Raw genomic sequence first — 19,793 nt, 5'->3', positions numbered from 1 at the left:
TCACTAAGTACTTGACAAAGGAGTTTAGTATCCTCTGCATTTTACATGAGGGAACTGAGGCAGGGGGGTGAAAGTGACTTGTCCAAAATCATCTAGCAGGCTAGTGCCAGAGGTGGGTTTAGAACCCCCATTTCCCAATCTAGTGCTCTTTCCATTAAGTCACATGAACAGATATAATATTGCCTATAAGGAGCTTTAGACACTGGAGTTAAGTATCTACAGGAAACCTACACAGGTTTCTTTGAGCTCAGCATCAAAATCTCTTGCTGTTCTTCTTGCCCCAGACTGTTTTGAGAAATTTGGCAGTAGCTAAGGCCTGCCTCTTCCTCACAAGTACTATTGATTACTTACAGAAGAGAAGGTGCTGAGCTGCTTATTATTTATGCCTAATGTTTCTAGAGGACTCCAGCCTGAACATAAGCAGCCAGAGAGGAAGACGGGTTAGGCAGAAGCCTGCTTTCCATTTATATTAACTGGGAAGCTGGGACCACTTCATTTTTCAGTGCATGGAATCTGCCCTGACACATTATTTTCCTACTTTCACCCTGCTGTCTTGGTGCTCGACTGTCCTTGTGGTGATGCCCACTCCACTGCCAGGCACCTACTTTACAAGATGCCCTAAACACACAGTTCTGTCTGCCTGGGATTCTGGGTGAGGGCACTCGGGGTGGGGGATGCGGGGGCAAGCCGACAAGCTGGTTCCCCTCCCAGACAAACACTACGAGGCGGGTACATGGTGTGGGCGGGGCCTTTCGTAGGGCCGTGGCTCCCGCGAACGCTGCACATGGCTGACGGGCGCACCATTTTGTTTACGCGGGAGTTAAAATGTAAGGTCGGGCTTAGCGCATGCGCCCGGATAGGCGTACGCGTCACACTTTACAGGCATGGGGACACTCTGGAAGGGAGCAAGCGCGAAAGGGCCGGTATTTTGTGGATTGTAATGGCTGCATAATGCTTATGGGCGATTGGGCCCGCAAGGGCGCAGGCGCACCGACGTTGCTAGGAGACGACCAGAGGCGTGAACGAAAAGACAGGAGTGCGCAAGGACGTAGGCGTGGCAGTAACTGAGCGTCTCACTGCGCCGGCGCAGTTGTTCGTAGGTGGTGGCAGGCAGCGCACTGCGCAGGCGCGTTGACAATCGGGTGGTTCCTTCCTCCTTCCCGCTGAGCGTTCGGCGTTTCGGAGGTGCTGCCGCCATTTTGTCAGGCGTCCCGGTGCCCGCGCGGCCGCAGTCATGCGTCCTGGCGTGAAGCTGTTTGTGGGGAATGTGCCCGAGGAGGCCACGGCCGAGGAGCTGGGCGAGCTGTTCACGGGCGTGGCGGGCCCGGTGCTCGGCGTGGCTCTCATGAAGCAGTTCGCCTTCGTGCACCTGCGGGATGAAGCGGCCGCTGCCCGCGCCATCGCCCAGCTCAACGGGCACCAACTGCATGGCCGCCGCATCGTGGTGGAGCCGTCCCGCCCGCGGCCCACCAATACCTGCAAGATCTTCGTGGGGAACGTGTCGGCGGCCTGCACTAGCGGAGAGCTGCGGGCCCTCTTCCAGCAGTACGGGCCCGTGGTGGAGTGCGACGTGGTGAAAGGTACCGACCCCCGGGATCTCCACCACCCCCTACCCGGTACCGGCCCACGGTGGAGTGCGGCGTGGGGAAAGTACCGACCCCCGGGATCCCCACCACCTCCCTGCCCGGTACCGGCCCGCGGTGGAGTGCGGCGTGGGATCCCTCTTCCCCCAGCTCCCCAGTACCAGCCCGTGGTGGAGTACGATGTGTTGAAAGGCACTGACCCCCAACTCCCCTGGGACAGGGACTTCCCGCTCCTGATGGAGTGTAACGTGGTCACACGGACCGATTCCTAGGTTCCCCGCCCATGGTGAAGTACGACATGGTCAAAGGGGCCAACCCTCCCCCTGGACAGAGACCCCCTCCCACCTTTGGTACTGGCCTGTAGTGGAGTGCAACGTGGCAAAGGTACCGACCCCCTCCGTATCTTCCGTGGGGCTGGGACTTTTCACCCCCACTTACCAGCCAATGGTGGAGTGCAATGTGGTGAAAAGTACTGATCTCTGGGTGCTTTGATCTACACGTGGTACTGGCCTGTGGTAGAGTGTAACTTAGTCAAAGGTAGTGACCCCTCTGATTCTCCACCCAACGTGGTCAAAGTTATCAGCCTCTTGGGGATGAAAGATACCGACCTCCAGCTTTCACAACCACTTGGTACCAGCCTGGTAGCATGCAATGTGGTGAAAGGTACCCTTCTCTGGGTTCCCTCGCCTCCCCAATCTGTAGTACCAGCCTGTGGTGGAGTGCAACATGGTGAAAGGTACCAACCCCTCAAGTGATCTTTTTTTTCCCTTCACAGGCCCATGGTGGAGTGCCATGTGGTCACAGCATTATTCTCTGTACAGGCCTGAGATGGAGTATGATGTGGGCAGATGCCAACTCTCCCTTCCATGGGGCTGGAATCCCTTTCCAGGAATTCCTCCCCCAGTAGTATGGGCCCATGAGCTATGATAGTGTAATACAGTTGAAGATACTAATCCTCTCACTGGAGCAGCGCCCACACCCTAATACTCAGTCCAATATCTTCCTTTATCCTACCAATTCAAACTTGTGGTGGAATGCCACATGGTTAAAGATAATGACCACCTGATTTATAGGCAAACACCCTCTCCATCTTCCCAGCAGCATGGGCCTGTAGTGTAATGTCATGTAGTCCAAGATACCAAAATCCTCATGAGATGGAGACTCCATCATCAATCCAGCACTATGTATTTGATGAAATGAGATGTTACCATATTACCAATTTTTTCACACTTTTCTTGAGACCAGTACTACCACATCTCTTCCCTGCATTAGTGGGATGGAGAGCTATGGGGCCTCTTTAGCAAAGCAAGGCATCAGTAGAACATGTAATGTCAAAAGTAGCAGTCTTCCCATGGACCAGGTATTGCCATCATCTCTCTGCCCTGAACCAGTGGGAAGTGATAGAGATTTTTTTCAGGAACACGGGCTTGAAGTACAGTGTGAAAATGCTAAAAATATCAATCCTATCAGAAGGGGTCTCTGCCCCAAGCCCCTCATGGAGCAAATACCCCCAAAATTCCCTCTCCTTACTCCAGCAGGATGTTAATGGAGATTTTCTGGCAATATAAGGCCATAATGGAGCATGACCTAAAAGGTGCTGTTGCATCAATCCTCACTTCCTGGGGGCAGATACTCTCCATAACACCTCTCCCACATACCAGGGGAGAGATGAAGGGCCTGCTATAGTTACTGAGCACAATATCAGCAATGGTACTGACTGCTCTCAACTCCCCCTTTTAAGAGAGCATTTACTTTTGTCCACCAGCAGGTGGGTAGACAACCACTCTAAACTTTCCTGGGGCAGATACTGCCTTAATCCATGCTTTTCTGACACAGCAAGGGACTATTTGAGGCCTCTGCTAACAGTATGGATGCTTGGAAGAGTACACTGACAAAGGTACCCACGACCCATCCCACCTCACTTTGAGAGCATGCCCCCCTCCTTTCCAATTCAGCCCCTACACTTGCTGGAGTTGAGAGCTCTTCAGTTGGCACAGGCTTGTGATAAAGGTGCCAACAACTTCTAACACCCTTCCCCTGCATCCTTCAGGGTGACAGTTTGGTCTTTGCTGGTGTGTGAGGGTGTTCTTCCAAGGGGAGGAGAATGCAAAAATAGGTTGAGAGTAAAGTAACACAGTCTTCACCAAGCCTGGATGGGTTTATTTTTTTCACTGGGTATTTTCTGGTGACTAGTGGAATTCCCTTCCTTTTATATCAGTCTGACTGATATTTCCTCTGCTTTTGGGAACTGAACATTTTCAAATGAACATGAGTGGATGGGCAGGAGAAATTAATGGGGTATATTGGATAAGACAAATAGGCTGTGAGGATTTAGGTCAGAGGTCTAATAAAGCAGGAGAGATGGGTGTGAATAGTATTAACAATTATTGCTCTAGCTTCACTAGCATTTGGCAGACTTCATAAGAGTTTTAGTCAAACTGCTGATGAGTTCTATCTGAATGCGGCTAAAATTTATTGAACGATATATTAGAGATGTTAGTTGTGGACTATACAATAAGCATAAGCTTATCAGGTAGTTGAGTGGAGTATCAATTACTCATCTCCCCCACCCCCTGCATCTGTATGAGAGGCAGTGGGGTGGAGAAACTGGTGCTGGGGGGAGCCATCTTAAAAGCCAGTTCTCCCCAGCACTGTCTGTGTGGTGCTGTCTGCCTCCCTACCTCTGCCTCTCTCTCAGAGGAAGCTGGGAGGGAATAAGGGAGGCTGCTCAGACAGCAGCACCTGTCCGTGGGAGTCCTAGGGAGAGCTGGGCCCCTGCAGACAGGGGCCGTGGCTATCAAACAGCCCCTCTTCACAGCAGCCCAGGTTGGCCGAGGACAGGAGCTGCTCCGGCAGCAACCCCTATCCATGGCCAGGGCTGACCGCGACCAGGGGTTCTGTTCATGGTGGCCAGAGGCTTCTGCCGGAGCAGCTTCTGGTCACAGCCAGCTCTGGCTGCTATGAGCAGGGGCTGTTGGACTTGGTACGACCCAGGACCAAGCAGTCCTGGCTCTCAGTGGTCTGGGACACTGCACTTCTATATTTTGAATGTAGTAAGAGTCCAGTGGCTCTTACTACATTTGAAATGCAGAGCTGTAGTGCAGCCAGCTCCAGGAGCTACCCCTGCTGTGGCTCTGCAGAGCAGCCCTTATCGACTAACTGTGTCGTTGGTACAGATTTTGTTGATACACAATTAGCCAGATAACCGCAATTTAACATCCTTACAATATATCTGAAATTATTTGCTACTCCATTAGACCCAGTAATACAATTGCTACATAAAATGATTTTAAGTGCTAGAGCTAATAGTAACAGTTAATATTTCAAAATAAAGCAACAATGTGGTAGCACAGGTATTTCTCATTAGCTGATAGGCTTGGATCTAGGGTTAATACTTGTAGGTTATTTCTCTAAGCCTTAGATAATCAGTGTCCTCAGAAGTGGATATATCCTCAGAAGTGTATCCTGGACCATCAGGCAGTTCCTGAGCCTATTGTCAAATACATCATTCGAAGTTTACAACACCTTTCTATTTGTCCTGCAATACCAGGGATGTGGGACCATAATTAAGGCACTGTTGAAGCCAATCACCGTTCTTTGCCCCTGCATAAAAATTCCCTTTATAACCTGCGCCATTTTCTAATGTCCTGGACCCGTCGTCATGTATGACATTTATATGGGACCACTGAATGGACAAACCATCCCACCACCCTTTTCCCTTATGAAAGAGCTGTATATAGAGTGCCATGGTACTCCCATCAACTATGGCATCACATGGCCAGTAATCAATACTGAACTCTTTAGCTTTATGCCACCTTTTGAATGTCTCATCCTCTAACTACTTATAATATAATGAAAGGTAATTACTCTGCTCTTGGGACATAATCATGGGGTGGGGAGCGTACTACTTTCCCTGGGATCTGCAGAACTGTTTAAAGTAATATGGATCTGCCACCAGATGCAACATAGGTAACCATCTCTGCTTCACCAGTGTAACTACCTCTTTCCAGGCCCAGCCTCTGTGCCCATAAGCTATGATTCCATGAACCTGTTCTTTAAAACAATACCATAACAGTCAATCAACTAAATTTATTTTGGGGCCCATATACACCTGTATTATCCCAGCACTTCTAGGATAATGCACCTTTGAAGGTCTGGCCAGAGCCCATAATCCAGTGTAATGAAAGGTAGGGATGTGAACAGGTACTGTTTTACGCGATTAACTGAGCCCAGGTTCACTCAATACCCATCTACTTTCCCCCACACCCCTACCGTTGATACAGAGATGGGGGGGGGGGGGAGGTGGAAGCCAGCTTTTAAGCCTGCACCTTGTGCATATCAGCTGCATCTGAGCACTCTCCCCCTCCTTGCTACCTGATACAGAGGCAGCAGAGGGAGGGGACAGGTATGCCTAGGGAGCTGGCATGGAGCTGCCTCCCTCCCCCCTGCCTGCTGCCTCCCACAGAGGCAGCAGCGTGGTGGTGGTGGGGGGGTGCGCCAGGTCACGCATCTTCCCCTGCCCTGTGTAAATGTGTAACTGCTGTAAATTTCAGTGGTTACACATTTACAAAAATAAAATGCATTTTAACATTCCCAATGAAAGGTAACATACTTCCTTGCCTCATGATCTTGGGAGCAACTCCATCGCCAGAGCCTAGCAAGGGGTAACGAGCTTTCTGTGTCTGCTGTCTTTATCCTTTTTTTAACTTCCTTTTAACTATCCTTTTGGTGTTTTTCCTTTATCACTCTTGCTGCTTTTTTTGTTAAAGTCTATTTGCAAAGAGCTCCATACAGCCTCTTTTCCTCCAGATGTACACTCCATGGCAGAGTCAAATATCCCTTAAACTAAATAGACACTCTACTCTTTCTCAGAGGGGTTTAACTTCTCATTTCTAGGGATGTTAAATGTCAATCAGCTAATGGAGTAGTTGATGGAATTTCCATAAGCAGGAGTGGGGAGGGCACTCTGCTGTGTGTCTGCTTTTGAAATGTACAAGAGCTGCCGTGGTTCTTGGTACATATAAAGGGAGAGGCGCAGCAGCGGGGACCTTGCGCCAACAGGGACTGCTTTGGTCCCCGTTCCTTCAGGTTCCCAGCTGTGCCTCCTCTTTAAAATGTATGTGTCATGGGTGGCTCTTGTACATTTCAAAGGGAGAGGCACACCAGCAGGGACAGCTTTGGGCCTGGCTAGCATGGGTTCCCCATGCCTCTGTGTCTCCTCCACTCTTGCTGCCTCTCTTATAGAGGCAGCAGGGACGTGGGGGAAGCAACTAGTCGCTTACATCCCTATTCGTTTCCAACATGTCGTTGGAGAAAATCTCTATATATAACATCATTTGCGTCCTCATGCCGCCATCTGCCTCTGTCCTTAGCCGCTTGCTGTGGCCAGTCTTTGTGCCGTCCCCTCTGGGCATGGGCTGCTCCAGCTCCTGCTTCATGTCCTGGGGGGGCTGTGCCACCGAGGAGAAGCTGTAGGGGCTGTGTCCCCTCTGCCATCTGAGCCTGGGCCACACAGTGTCCCCTCTGTCATCCAAGTCCAACTCCCTGCAGCTCCTCATCCCTTCCACCGAGATCCTACACCCCCAGCCCGCACCTCCCTGGTCTACCTCCAGCCTGCTCCCTCTTCTGCACCTCTCCCTCCCCCTCTCCCCCGGGGCCAGACACCTATCCCTGCGGGGGGGGGGGGAGGTTGGTGAGCAGAGGGTGCAGCCCACTAGTTTTCATAATTAAAATTATTGTGACTCAAAAGGGCCCCCTCACGCAGAGCAGATATCCCTAGCTTCTCATCTACTCTATTCAAATGTTCCCTGGCAGACTCCCCAGCTTCCTGACTCAACCAGATGAGCCTAATGCAGAACTCGTGTGCTCATAGGGTTGTGTATTTCTTCTGGAAGTGATGAAAGGCAGCATCATTTCCTGGATCTAATATTAAATACAACATGCTCTCCCTTATTAAGTGCTGCCTGTTGCTGCAGTTGGGCTACGCTTCTCTCCCTGGGGCCCAGCTCAGCTTTGTAGTACCTGTGTGCCTGGGATTCATTTCAGAGAGTGGTGTTCTGGAACAACAGCAGCTCAAATTGCATGATTATTTTCCTCTTCTAAATGAGGTAAATAAGGCCTCTTCTTCCCAGAAAAGTGTCACCTCCTTGTATGGGGTAAATTTGAGTGATTTGGACTCGCCATTGATTATGATAAATTGCAACTGACAGAATTTGTGTGCTAGCTGCCACTGGAGGCATGGCCTGTTAGGTAACTTTCTTCACTGTAAATAACAATCCCTTGCCCTGTACCATTTCTTGCACTGCCTTTGTTGATTTGAGGAAGGAGCGGGATCTTAATTTTGGTGTTGCTAGCTGTGATTTTACCCTTCAGTGGATCTTGCCAGTCCTTCTGCTCAAAGTTTGGGCGTGGGGTTTGAGATGTTTTGGGCTCAAGTCTGAGCCCAAGTCCCCCATTTAGCATGATAATTCTTCACTGTGGCTCTCTGCATTTTCATACTTGTCTACTAATACTATTGCTGAGTGTCTTACCCTCAAATGTTGCATAGAAATTTCACTTTTTTCCTCTACTAATCATTACTTGCCACTTCAAGAGTATTCAGCTCACCTTCTGGCATGCAGTCTAGGTCATTTATGCCACATACCAAATGTTCACTATATAGGAACTGACCAGCACAGAGGTGTCCATATGCTTTGTTCATGGGGCAATAGGGAGCCCTTTTGCCAAGGTTCTAAAGTGCTGAGCTTTGGTTTCTCTTAATTCAGGAAGAGAATTCAAGAACCAAACCATAAATAGTGGTGATGACTCTTCTGTAATTACTTGAGTCCTGAGTGTTTCACCTCACATCCTTTAATGCCCTTATCTTCACTTGCAGGTGGTTAACAGACCACTATTATATAATCTGCACTGCTAATTCAAGTATGTTGAGATGCTTGCTGAGTCCTTGAGAGACTTTGAGAGAGTTTTCAATTTTTTTTAGCTGCCTACATCTGAGCAAGTCATGGTGATGCTTATAGCACTGCTCTATTTGGACTAATTACCAAGGGATGTGGGAAATTCTCCATTAGTTGCAATCTCTATTGAAATTGTGTGTGCCACCTTTCAGATATGTTCTAGTTCTACCTAAAACAGGTTGAATGCAGCAATCACTGGTTAGGATTATCTTGCTCATGTTATGTAGGAGGTCAGAGTAAATGATTGTAATGGTCCTTTCTGGCCTTAAAATTTACAAGTTTAATCTATTCTATTTTCATAGACCTGACCATCACACACGAACAACAGATTGCCATGCCCACTTACTGAAAGTGATTGAACCATAATATTATTGCTGAAAACTATTCCTTGCTTCTCTAGGCTGAAATCAGCTGCTACCATCATTACTTGTGTCAAAAAAATACCACTCTTCTTTTGACCCTGCTGGAAATAGTAGAAGGATGGTTGGAGGCACTTTGAGAGAGTCTGTGAGGCATTGGTGCATCTGATGTGTTTGTAACATGGGCACACCGTGTTTGTACGGTTGGATGTTTTTGTAGCACGACTACTGGAATCCGGCATTATTGGTATGGCCCTATCGGGCCAAATGAGCCCTTGGGAAGATGTATGGGGTTGTGAGTACAGCCTGGCTCCAGCTCCTTCATTTCCAGATTAAATTCAGTATGTTTGCGTTCTGGTTTGTTGGTTGAAAAAGATGGCTTACTTGTGAAGCAGGCCAGTAGAAGCCATGTTTGAACACCATGGCACTTTAGAATTCCTAAGCCTACATAAACCCTTGGGAAGGTACCCTGCAGGGACAGTACAGCTTCCCATGTTGCCAGTCCCAACTCAGCTGAGCATTCTCAGCTGTAGTACACTGGAAAGGGCTCATGTTGCTTCAGGGACCCAGAAAAATGTGTTGTATAAGGAGTGTCGGGAACAATGACCTTGTTAGCTGTGTTAGTATCCAGTCCATGAATAGCCAATTCCTTTCTTCTTCTTGTTCATTATAAAAGAGCTGGATTATCTCCAGAAGCAAATAAATTGAAATGACTTGCCAGGGTCCTCAGTATAGAAGTAAAGAAATACCAGGGCCTGGATTCTGCTTTTGTAACAGGGAGGTTGAGTAATTGGTTTTATGCGGGCCGTTTTTTGTCCCTTGAGCCATTAGTTTCCATCATGTCCTGTGTGTGTAGGGGTTGTCCTGTGTGTGTAGGGTCTCTGCCACCCAGAGTATGGGGATCTACATTATGCAGTGTTGGGTTAGGCACGAGCTTTGTGTTCAGTAAAATTATAGTTTCTCGTGTCTTTTCTAAATTGCTATAGAATTGCTGCTGAATATCTCTTAGCTCCTGTTTTAAATGTAGTAGTTACTTCAAGTTTTTGTTGGTATACACTGGAATTATACCTATAAGAAAATTACACACACACACACCTCTAGAATGATACCTGGGCTGCTGTAGCTTTGAATTTGCTGTAATTATTAGGGATGTAAAAAGGTAACTGTGTAACTGCTAAATATCCTAGTGGTTATACATGCTGCGGGCTCTGCCATAAAAAGCTTTATACAGGCAGTCCCCGGGTTACGTACAAGATAGGGACTGTAGGTTTGTTCTTAAGTTGAATTTGTATGTAAGTCGGAACTGGTACATATTGTAGGGGAAACTCTAGCCAAACATTTCTCCAGAGCTCAGTTTTATTCTCCCACACCTCACTTCCCTCAGTCCTTTATTCTCAAGCTGAGGTGTCTGCTGAGAAAAGCCGCTCTGCGTCTTGCTGGTCTGCTGGGGGGAAGCAGCTAGTGCGGGGTTGCCTCACCCCGTTTGTAAGTAAGGAACCGATGTAAGTCGGATCCATGTAACCCGGGGACTGCCTGTATGTTAAAATTCATTTTTTTGTGTGTAAACATGTAAGCACTAAAAAAAATGCAGTGATTACACATTTACACATGGGGGGGAAGCTGGCTCCCCATGATAGAGGCAGCAGCACAGGGGAGGAGGACAGCTGGCTCGGTGGGAGTTGGCTTGGAAGCCAGTTTCTGCCTGCCTGCCTCCCTCCCTCCCTTCCCTCTTTGCTGCTGCCACTGTGGGAGGCAGTGGGGAGGGGACAGACAGCTCCCGCCTCCCCTCCCCTCCCCCCCTTCCCCACACATGGCAGTGTGGTGGGGAGGTGCGCGTGTAACCATGTACTTAGATACACATTCACATCCATACTTTATACCAGTGGTCTCCAAACTTTTTAAGCATGAGATCACTTTTTGAAATTAAATGCTGTCCACCATCTACCTCAAACCCAAACACCTTTGCACCGCCTCCTTTCCACCCCTTCGCCGAGGTTCTGCCCCTGCTCACTCCATCCTCCCTCCCCATCCTCACTCACTTTAATCAGGCTGGGAGCAGGGGTTTGGGGTTCAGGACTGGGGCCGGGGTTTGGAGTGCAGGCTCCAGTTGGGCACGACTTACCACAGGTGACTTGCATGGTGGTGCAGTGGGGCTAAGGCAGGCTCACTCCTACCCTGTCCCTGCACCACTCCCAAAAGCAGCCAGCCAGTGATGGAGAGTAGCAAGGGCTACTAGCCCCGCTCCCCAGGAAGGCTTTGCTGCAGGCTCTGTAGGTAGCTCCCCAGGAGTGGGGCCAGCCAGGGAGCCAGTGTGTAATTGACTGGGGCCAGGCACACTAAGGACAGGGGCTGCTCTGGCTAGGTGGCCAGAGTAGCCCCTGCCTGTAGTTGGCCCTAGGGGCTAGGGATGTTAAGTAGTGTGTAATTAGGTAATGATTAATCAATAAGGTGGGATGTTTGCTACCCCCACTGCAGCTCTGCAGTTTAAATATAGTAGGAGCTGGGTGTGTAGGCAGCCCGGTTCCTACTCCATTTAAACTGCAGAGTCACAGAGGGTTTAGCTCTCTTGGCAGTGCAAGCCAGGACTGAGCTGTCCTGGCTTGCGCCTGGTCCTCAACCACTGCACCTCTTCCTTTTAAATGTAGTAAGAGCCACCTGACAGTCCTTGAAGTGGATTTGGCTCATGCCAGGTCACCTGCTGTGCCTCTGTCTCCCCTGTGCCACCTGCCACCCTGTGGAGATGGTGCTGGGGGAACTAAAGCTGGCTCCCCCCAGCATTGGCTCCTGTTCCTCCCCCCCCCTCCCTTGCTGCCTCTGATACAGAGGCAGCATGGAGGGGAGAGAGGAGAAGCGAGTAGTCAAGTAGTGACTCAACTACCCGATAAGCCTGGGCTTATCATGTAGTCGACTACTCAACTAATCACTTACAGCCCTACTGGGGTGAGTAGAAAAATGTGCCAGCTCCTACCAGGTAACTGGAACCAGTAAGCCTCACCTATTAAGGGTGAGGCTAACCGGTTAACTATTTACATCCTTAGTAGCTATTATGTTCATCCTGGCGTCCTGTCACAAGCACACACTTGATTTTTTTTTTAAATAGGGGAACTGTACAGTTTCTGTAAAGGAGAGGTGAATATACCAAATTATTAATATATGTAGACTTTCAAATAAATACACTTTCAGTGCAGGAAGGAAATGGCAGTGGATTTGGTTGTCTAGTATGATACATCACAGAAAATGTGCCTTTTTGAATTAAAAATTTTAAGTTCAGAAACTAAAGAATAAATCCTTCTGAAATACTGACTTTTTCAATGTAACTGTAAAACTTGCACATTATAGCTAGAATTTCCAGAGGCTACTATGGAGATTAAAATGCTCATCCCCCACTGAATTTCAGGAGTATTAAAGTCAGAATAATCAAAGTACTGCTATTTTTCCTAATTATTTGGCTTTTTAACATCTAAAAGGCACAGAGTCTCCATTCTAGCTGATCAGATATATTTGATTTTCATAAATATTTAAACTGATTGCTCACTCCACTGACTAAATGTACTTTAATAAAGTATGCACCTTTTTGTAATATCTTTGACAAATTAGATGGTTCCAAAAGCAAATTAGTTTGGATGTTTTTGCAAGATTAGCATGACCTGCTGGGAGAAATGCTATATGGCTAGTAGTAGTTTCCTGAAATTTCAATAAAATTGTGTTGGTTACACACTTTTTAATGTCACAGAATGGACCAAATTCAACTCTGGTGTGACTCCATGAACTTCAGTTTGGCTCAGTATGTTCAGGACTGTGAATGAGACAGTATTGCACAACTTAAAATTTTTTTGAGGGACTTGTTTGAGGATTTAATATTTGTAGGCAAACCTACTGAGCCTATGGATTTCTTTCTGTGCCGTGTTTAGATACAAACGGGTTTTCTCGTCACATCTTTGTTAGAATAGCTATCAGTTTTCATAATGTGGCAGCTATGGTAAATTGAGATAACTTAGTTGCAAGCCTGCTGTGTATTAGGAATGCTACAATACAGACAATGTTTATAACCAAACTGCTTTTAAATAATAGCAGAGAGATGCGTGCATCTGTTAAGTGTTCGATCCTGTAATAAAATGTCTTCTTCACTGATAACCCTCTGTCTGCTTTATCAGACTATGCATTTGTTCACATGGAGAAAGAAGCAGATGCAAAAGTTGCCATCGAAAATCTTAACGGAAAGGAAGTGAAAGGAAGAAGAGTCAATGTGGAACTCTCTACTAATGTTCAGAAAAAGGGAGCAGGACAAAATGCCCAGGCAGGCACCAATGCTGACAAGAGCAAGAGAGCAAGTGTGGACTATAGAGAGAGAAATCAACCCAAGATAGATGGTTATGAGCAGTTTAGGCCTACAGACTCTACTTACCAGTCAGTCTCTGCAGGATACACTGCATCCTCAGTCTACGAGTACCAGCAGCGTTTCGGTGGCGCCAACACTTCAAGCAAATACAACTCCTTTGATACTCAGATAAGGCAAGCATCTCCCTCATATTTTGGAAGGGACAGAAGCCCAATTCGACGATCACCATCAAGAACCAGCTTTGTCACTGTGTCGCTACCCATGACAGCACAGCCAGCATCCTACAGAGCTCAGCCATCAACCTCACTGGGTGCAGCCTACAGAGCCCAGCCCTCTGTATCACTCGGAATGTCTTACAGACCCCAGCCAACAACAGGACAGGCAGCCTCTTACAGAGCCCAGCCCTCCGCCTCACTTGGAAATACTTACAGAACCCAGTCCTCTGTCTCACTAGGAGCTTCTAATTCCCAGCCTGCAGCCTCATCACTAAATTCCTACAGTGCTCAGGCTGCTGCTTCTTACAACACCCAGGCTGTAGCTTCTCAGTTAGCCTCTTATGGGGTTCAGTCCACAGCAACACTAGCATCATCCTATGGAGCTCAATCTTCAGCCACGCATGCAGCTTCTTATGGTACTCAGCCTATGGCCGGTTACTCATCCTATGGAGCTCAGCCGACAGCCACGCATGCAGCTGCTGCCTATGCAGCTCAGCCTGCAGCTGGGCATACAAACACCTATGGAGCCCAGCCTGTGGCCACACATGCAGCTGCTTATGGAGCCCAGCCTGCAGCAGGTCACTTGGCTTCTTATGGAGCCCAGCCTGTGGACAGCCACTCAGCCTCTTATGGAACCCAGCCTGCAGCTAACCTCTCAGCCTCATATGGTGCTCAGCCTGTGGCCAGCCATTCAGCCTTGTATGGCACTCAGCCTGCAGCTGCTCTCTCAGCTTCATATGGTGCTCAGCCTGTTGCCGGTCATTCAGCTTCATATGGCACCCAACCTATGGCCAGTCATTCAGCCTCGTATGGTGCCCAGCCTGCAGCTATGCTTTCAGCAACCTATGGCACCCAGCCTGCATCCACTCTGGCTGCATCTTACAGCAATCAGTCTGCAGCAGCTTCCTACAAATCACAGGTTTCTGCTCCACTGACGACACCCTATAGAACACAGTCTTCAAACTCAATGTCAGCTTCATATACAGCACAGCAACCCTCTTCTGTTCCCTTGGCAGCCGCTTACAGAGCTCAGCCTGTGACTGCATATGATGGGCCAACCCAGCTTGGACAACAAGCAAACCCGTATTTGGGACTGTCTCAGTCTTCTGCTGCCATCGCACCACCATACGAACGCACCCGCCTCTCTCCTCCACGGAGTGCTGGGTATGATGATCCTTTCAAAAAATCATCTGCTTTGGCTAAAAGGTATGCGGCTAAGCCAGTGATAATACTTTGCACATAAATAGCGCCTCTCATTCAAGGATCTCGATGTGCTGTCCAAGGGACTAGAGGCAGTCAGACTCAATACAAGTCTATTGGTCTTCGCCTTTATAAACTTGGTTCTGCTTCAGCAAAAGGTGGAAATTCCCCTGCTAATACATTAAACTTACTTACAGTTCTGGAAGCATTGACAGGGTGGGAGGTGTTACTCGCTGCATTATTAAAATGACAAAATGGCTTCCCACTGCCGCAGTAATACAGGTCCTTATGTAGTCTCCCCCTCATTCCCATTTCTTTGCTTCTGGTGCGTCTAGGGTGAAGGGTGGGATAATAGGCTGGTGCACCCCTCTTTCTGGACTGCAGATTCTACTGGATATTTATTTACAGTGTTTTCTTATAGTTTTGTGTGAAAACTGCAAGATTGGCAGCCCTGGGGCCTGGAAACTTTTTCTATTTAGGGCGTGTATACCCCAGACAATGGGATTGCAGATTTCTTGCACTCTACACAGTGTGCCTTATTTTTCACTTGGAACTACAACCCTTAGGGCTAAGTTGGGGAGTTTCTCTCACAGGTTGGCACCTCTGCTTAGACTGCGAACGACTCAACTACCGCCAGTTATGGCGCGCAGTATTGTAGGGGCCTGCTCTCTAGGAACTGGACTGAGAACTGACCTGGATTGGATTTTAACCAGTGTCCTGAACTCCATAAGTCATCAGACCAGTCCTCCCTATTTTCAGTATTTGATAAGGGGCATTGCTTAAGAGAAATGGCAAGTGCATCCAGCTCTTGTTTTCCCAAGTGCTATTTACTTGGCGAAGAGTTGGGGGAAATGTAATGTGTCTTCTTGAGTTATACATGAAGGAGGTAAAAGATAGCTAAGGAACTGTTCTGAAAAGAACTAATTAACCCACAAGTTCCTCTAGTGTGCTTTAGGGAGACGTGTTGCTCTGCAGGTATTGTCTTTACTGTGGAGATTCTGATCTATCATGAGGGTCTCGCCAATATACATTGCTTAACCAGGGCACAGTTAGGGCATTATTATAGAACCTTTTGTTTTATTCATTAAATGTCTCTTTTTTCGACCAGGTACAGTTCCGACCGCCGTTTATCTGACCTCTCAGATTACCGTCGTTTAGCAGACTCGCCACTTGTGTTCCGTCATTCGCCGACAAAGTCCCCGCTGGATTATCGCCGTCTTCCAGAAGTGCATTCCGATTATGCCCGCTATTCGGGTGCCTATGGCGATTATATGCATACTGCTCGACTACATTCAAATTTTCAGCGCCGCCTGTAGGTGGGGGTGGGGTCCCTGTGCCAGATGGGGGCTGTGTCATTGCTTACATGTTCCCCATTGGGACGTGTTCTTAGCATAAAGCCAATCTGCGTCTTTACTAGGCTGGCTTCCTCATTCAGTTCTTTGCAGATTCTGAGTTACTAAATTTCCTTCCCTTCCATGCTCGCAGGCGTCGTCATAGCCGCCTGTTTTGGTTCTGTACTTTCACGTCACTTGATTAAAGAATGGTGGTGATAGTATGAGGCGTCTCTGAGACATGCTACTACATCCAACACAAATAGCATTCTCCTGGTCTTTACTTTTGAGGATTTTATTTTCAGCTGCCTTTTTTGTTGCATTTTTAGAATGATCTGAATTTATGATCTCAAGAAGAACCCGTGTTGCGATCCCAGGAACGATGTAGATGGCTGCTGCACATTGTCTTTGAAAGTTGAAGACTCGAGTTCCTTCGTGCTCCAGTAGGGCTAAGAATGCCATAGCATACCTGGAATCGTTTTTTGCTTGCGACTTCTGATGCTTCATGTCTCCATTAGTAAGACATAAGTTGCAGATGCAGGATTTCTAATAAATGCAATTTACAATGACTGTTGCTCAGTATTGTTTTTATAACCCGAGCAATTGCTGTGTCTGAACGGAAGAGCAAATGCTGTTTTATGTAACATGAAATTTTTTTTCCATTTACACCCGTGTTAAGTTTGCAGTAGATGTGATGTTTGAATCTATACATTTGAAATGAGTTAGTTTTTGTATTCACTGTAAATAAAATGCGGGGCTATTTACAGTTTAGAAAGTTGTTTGGTGTATTTTTTCCCCCAGTTTATTTTGTTTCAGCAGTCATGTCCCATGTTTTTTACTCTTGTTTTCATCCTAAAAGTAAATCAGATTACTGCAAGGCAGCCAGCTCTAGGGAAGAAATGTGGTAGTTAGCTGCTGAACAACAGTAAAGAAAGTTGGAGGTTAGGTTAAGAGCAGGCCAGATGTCAGCTGTTAAGATGTGCTGTGAGATTTGTTGTTGCATTGTAGTTGTGCCCTGCTCCCCCTTAACAGGCATGTCAGAGGTCCTTGAGAACTTAAAACAGAAAATATGCATGGGGGGAGAGCAGTGGGTGACTTATTTCCTAAAGTGGGTTAACACCTCTTAAGTCCTATTACAAAGTACCTCTTCACACAACACTGCCTGGTAGTGGATTCATTTACAGCACAGATCGCTCCCATCAACTCTTCCAGCATTTAAGCCTGGGGTTTGAAGGTGTTAAAGATTCGCCATCTACATGATGCAAGAACTGAGCTTCCAGTCCCTGTCCTGAATTTGTTACAGCATATATTAGATTAACGTGGAGCCTGAAACTGCTAAAGGACAGGTGTAGGGAAGGGAAGGACAAGGGCTATGGAAATAACTTGCCTTGAGAGAATGTTCTGAATTTTCAAAGTAGAGCAGAGTAGCTAGGAAGAAGCAAGTGGCCTAGGTGTATAAGGGCAAATTAAGGAATGATATCTGAGGGACTGAAAGCAGCGGGGATAGGGAAAGGATGTGTGTCTGCCTGAAGACACTGATAAAGAGGCAGTAACACAGAAGGTTGAGAGGGGCAGGCAAGCAATCTTCTCATGAATACCAGCTCCACGGGCCATGGCCCCCCCCCCCCACTGCCTCCTATAGAGGAGGAGAAGAGAAGGTACTTCAAAGTGGCAGCGCTGCTTGAAGCCTGGGCCCAGACACCAGCTAGGGTGTGCCCAGGCTGCATGTAGCGTTTCAAAGTGGCAGCACCACGTGGAGCCTTGGATCAGCTGGGGACTGACCCTGGGCTCAGTGCGGCGCTGCCACTCTGAAACACCACCACAGTGTTTCAAAGCGGCAGCCCTGCACCTCGGGCTCCACACGGTGCTTAGGGCTGTTGCGGCACTTCAAAGGCAGAGGCACCTTATCAACTACTCAAATAGTCGATGCAAACTGTATTGATTATTTGATTATTCAGTTACCCGGATACTTGACATCCTTAGAGTGCACTGGCTGCTGGCCCTGCTGCCGGGGACTGTAGAATAATCGTGTAACCACTAAGATTTCATGCGGTTACACATCTTTAATTACAAGATATTTAGCATCCCTAGTGCAAGGATCAAAGAGATCCACTGTGGAGTCTGATGCTTGAACAGACGATGTTGAGAATGGTTGTGGATTGCTGGATAAAAGGGGATGTTACAGCTGCAAGGATTAAAATCCCAATTTGCTTTTTCCTCTGGCTGTTAGAATGTACTTGCTTCCTGTTGATGCCAAAAGCAGTTGGCTTTTTTTATTGCTAGTAATAATTTTGCTGCTCTTTCTAAAATCTCTTTGAGGCGGTGTGATTTCATCATAGGCCAGCCAAAAATGACAACTCATCAATTTCCTTTTTTTGTGTGTTCTAGTGATGAGGGCTTCTTTCCCCACTGTAGGTCTCCTAGGTGGTAGTGGATGCTTTACCTTAGTATTTACCTCAGTCCCCAACCCTAAACCAAGAGGACTGATAATGACTCATCAAACTTCCTTTGTATAATCCATGACCTGTAACGACCGCATCAGAATATTCTCTTTCCAAATTGATAAATGCAGGAGCTACCTCAACTTTTTTTCCCAGAAGATATCTATTTTTGTATGTTTCAGTCACTTATACGTGACTTTGATTTGATGTGGTATGCAGTTGCCTTGTCTATAGGGTTGTTCAAATTTTGCTTTACTAACTATCCACATAAATCTTACCCTTCCAGTATGTTGAGTGTAAATGTTTATTAGATTTGCCACTGAACCTGTTTAACTTCTTAAAATGCTCTTAAAAATTAAATGCAGACATGTAAATAATTAAACTTGAGTAGGAAAACAGTTTCAGTTGGAAAACTTATATTATGGTTAAATGATTTGTATCCAGAAAATTTTGTGAAATTCTGTAGCTATTGGAATTGGTGACAAAATAACTGTGGGGTATGAACTTTTTGCAATTTTTACTTCAAAAGTTACTTTAAACATTCTCTGCTAAATGTTCCATGTCAAATATCTATCTGGTCCCTAGTACACTTGCTGTCCTGTAGGTGTTTGTTGAAAATCTGGGCTGGATATGGAAATTTAAATACGTTATAGATTAGAAATATTTTTTTAACTTCAGATGATTTAACTTTGTCATTCATGCATGTAGAAAATGGTATCTGTCCTTTGGGCAGAATTTATAATTAGTTTATACCTGTGTTCTGAATCCTGTAGAATTTAGCTCAACTTATGTTTAAATGCTTTTTTATAATCAAGCCAAAAATCTTTATCTCAACAGTTTAAAAACATTTACTACATGACAGTAGTTTTGTACTGATTGTAACTGATTTTGTATGTTTTTATGTAAGTAGTAACATGGTTGACTTTTGATTTCTTATATCAATGTGAGGTTTTTTCATTGCTGGTATGTTTTTATTAAAATATCTAGAATATTTTCTTTGAATTGTGAAATTCAGTGGAAGCTCACTTATTAAAGAATTAGCCTGTTCTAATCCTATTTGGGAAACTGGGGGAGGATTTAAAAGTTTTGATTCTGTTAAATGTTGTTTGAAGGGAAAAATCTGGAAAGAGGCTGGATGTGTAAATAAGGGGACACATTCAAAACTACAGTATGTGGAAGAAATATTGTCTTACTAGTTTGTGGAACTCAGGCTATGTCTACTCTTACAGTGGCAAGACTGTAGCATCATTTTATCACCCCACTTAGAACAGCCAGAGGTATTCTCCTAGTAGAGATGTAAAATCCTGTTTAACTTGTTAAACATTAAGTTTAATTGGTTAACTCATTAAATGGGGTTGGGCTGGAATGGGCC

General features: G+C 46.6%; 1 protein-coding gene across 5 annotated transcripts; it reads left to right on the top strand.

The window, feature by feature from the left end:
* The first annotated feature begins 129 nt into the window (after positions 1–129).
* On the top strand, positions 130–19,414 carry LOC102461821 (RNA-binding protein 14). Of its 5 annotated transcripts, none has more exons than XM_075939254.2 (4): positions 130–1,580; positions 13,050–14,655; positions 15,758–15,903; positions 16,310–19,414. In XM_075939254.2, the coding sequence occupies exons 1-4, from the start codon at positions 1,235–1,237 to the stop codon at positions 16,312–16,314; spliced, it is 2,103 nt and encodes a 700-aa protein (XP_075795369.1). In that variant the 5' UTR covers positions 130–1,234; the 3' UTR covers positions 16,315–19,414. The 5 variants fall into 5 exon arrangements, with proteins under 5 accessions (XP_075795369.1, XP_006131671.2, XP_075795370.1 ...); XM_006131609.5 differs by having other exon boundaries at positions 15,758–15,961; XM_075939256.2 differs by lacking the exon at positions 130–1,580 and adding an exon at positions 1,587–1,967 and having other exon boundaries at positions 15,758–15,961.
* Positions 19,415–19,793: the final 379 nt, after the last annotated feature.

Source organism: Pelodiscus sinensis, chromosome 11 (genome assembly GCF_052426305.1).
Source record: "Pelodiscus sinensis isolate ZL-2025 chromosome 11, ASM5242630v1, whole genome shotgun sequence".
Taxonomy (NCBI): domain Eukaryota; kingdom Metazoa; phylum Chordata; order Testudines; family Trionychidae; genus Pelodiscus; species Pelodiscus sinensis.
The sequence above is the reverse complement of the archived record's forward strand: the minus strand, read 5'-3'. Positions and strand labels throughout refer to the sequence as shown.

Bases quoted from the DNA above. Each gene is read 5' to 3' on its own strand.
- LOC102461821 (XM_006131609.5), top strand. From the start codon at position 1,235: ATGCGTCCTGGCGTGAAGCTGTTTGTGGGGAATGTGCCCGAGGAGGCC. The intron at 1,581-13,049 runs GTACCGACCCCC...CTGCTTTATCAG, and splicing joins GGAGTGCGACGTGGTGAAAG to ACTATGCATTTGTTCACATG. The intron at 14,656-15,757 runs GTATGCGGCTAA...TTTTTCGACCAG, and splicing joins TCATCTGCTTTGGCTAAAAG to GTACAGTTCCGACCGCCGTT.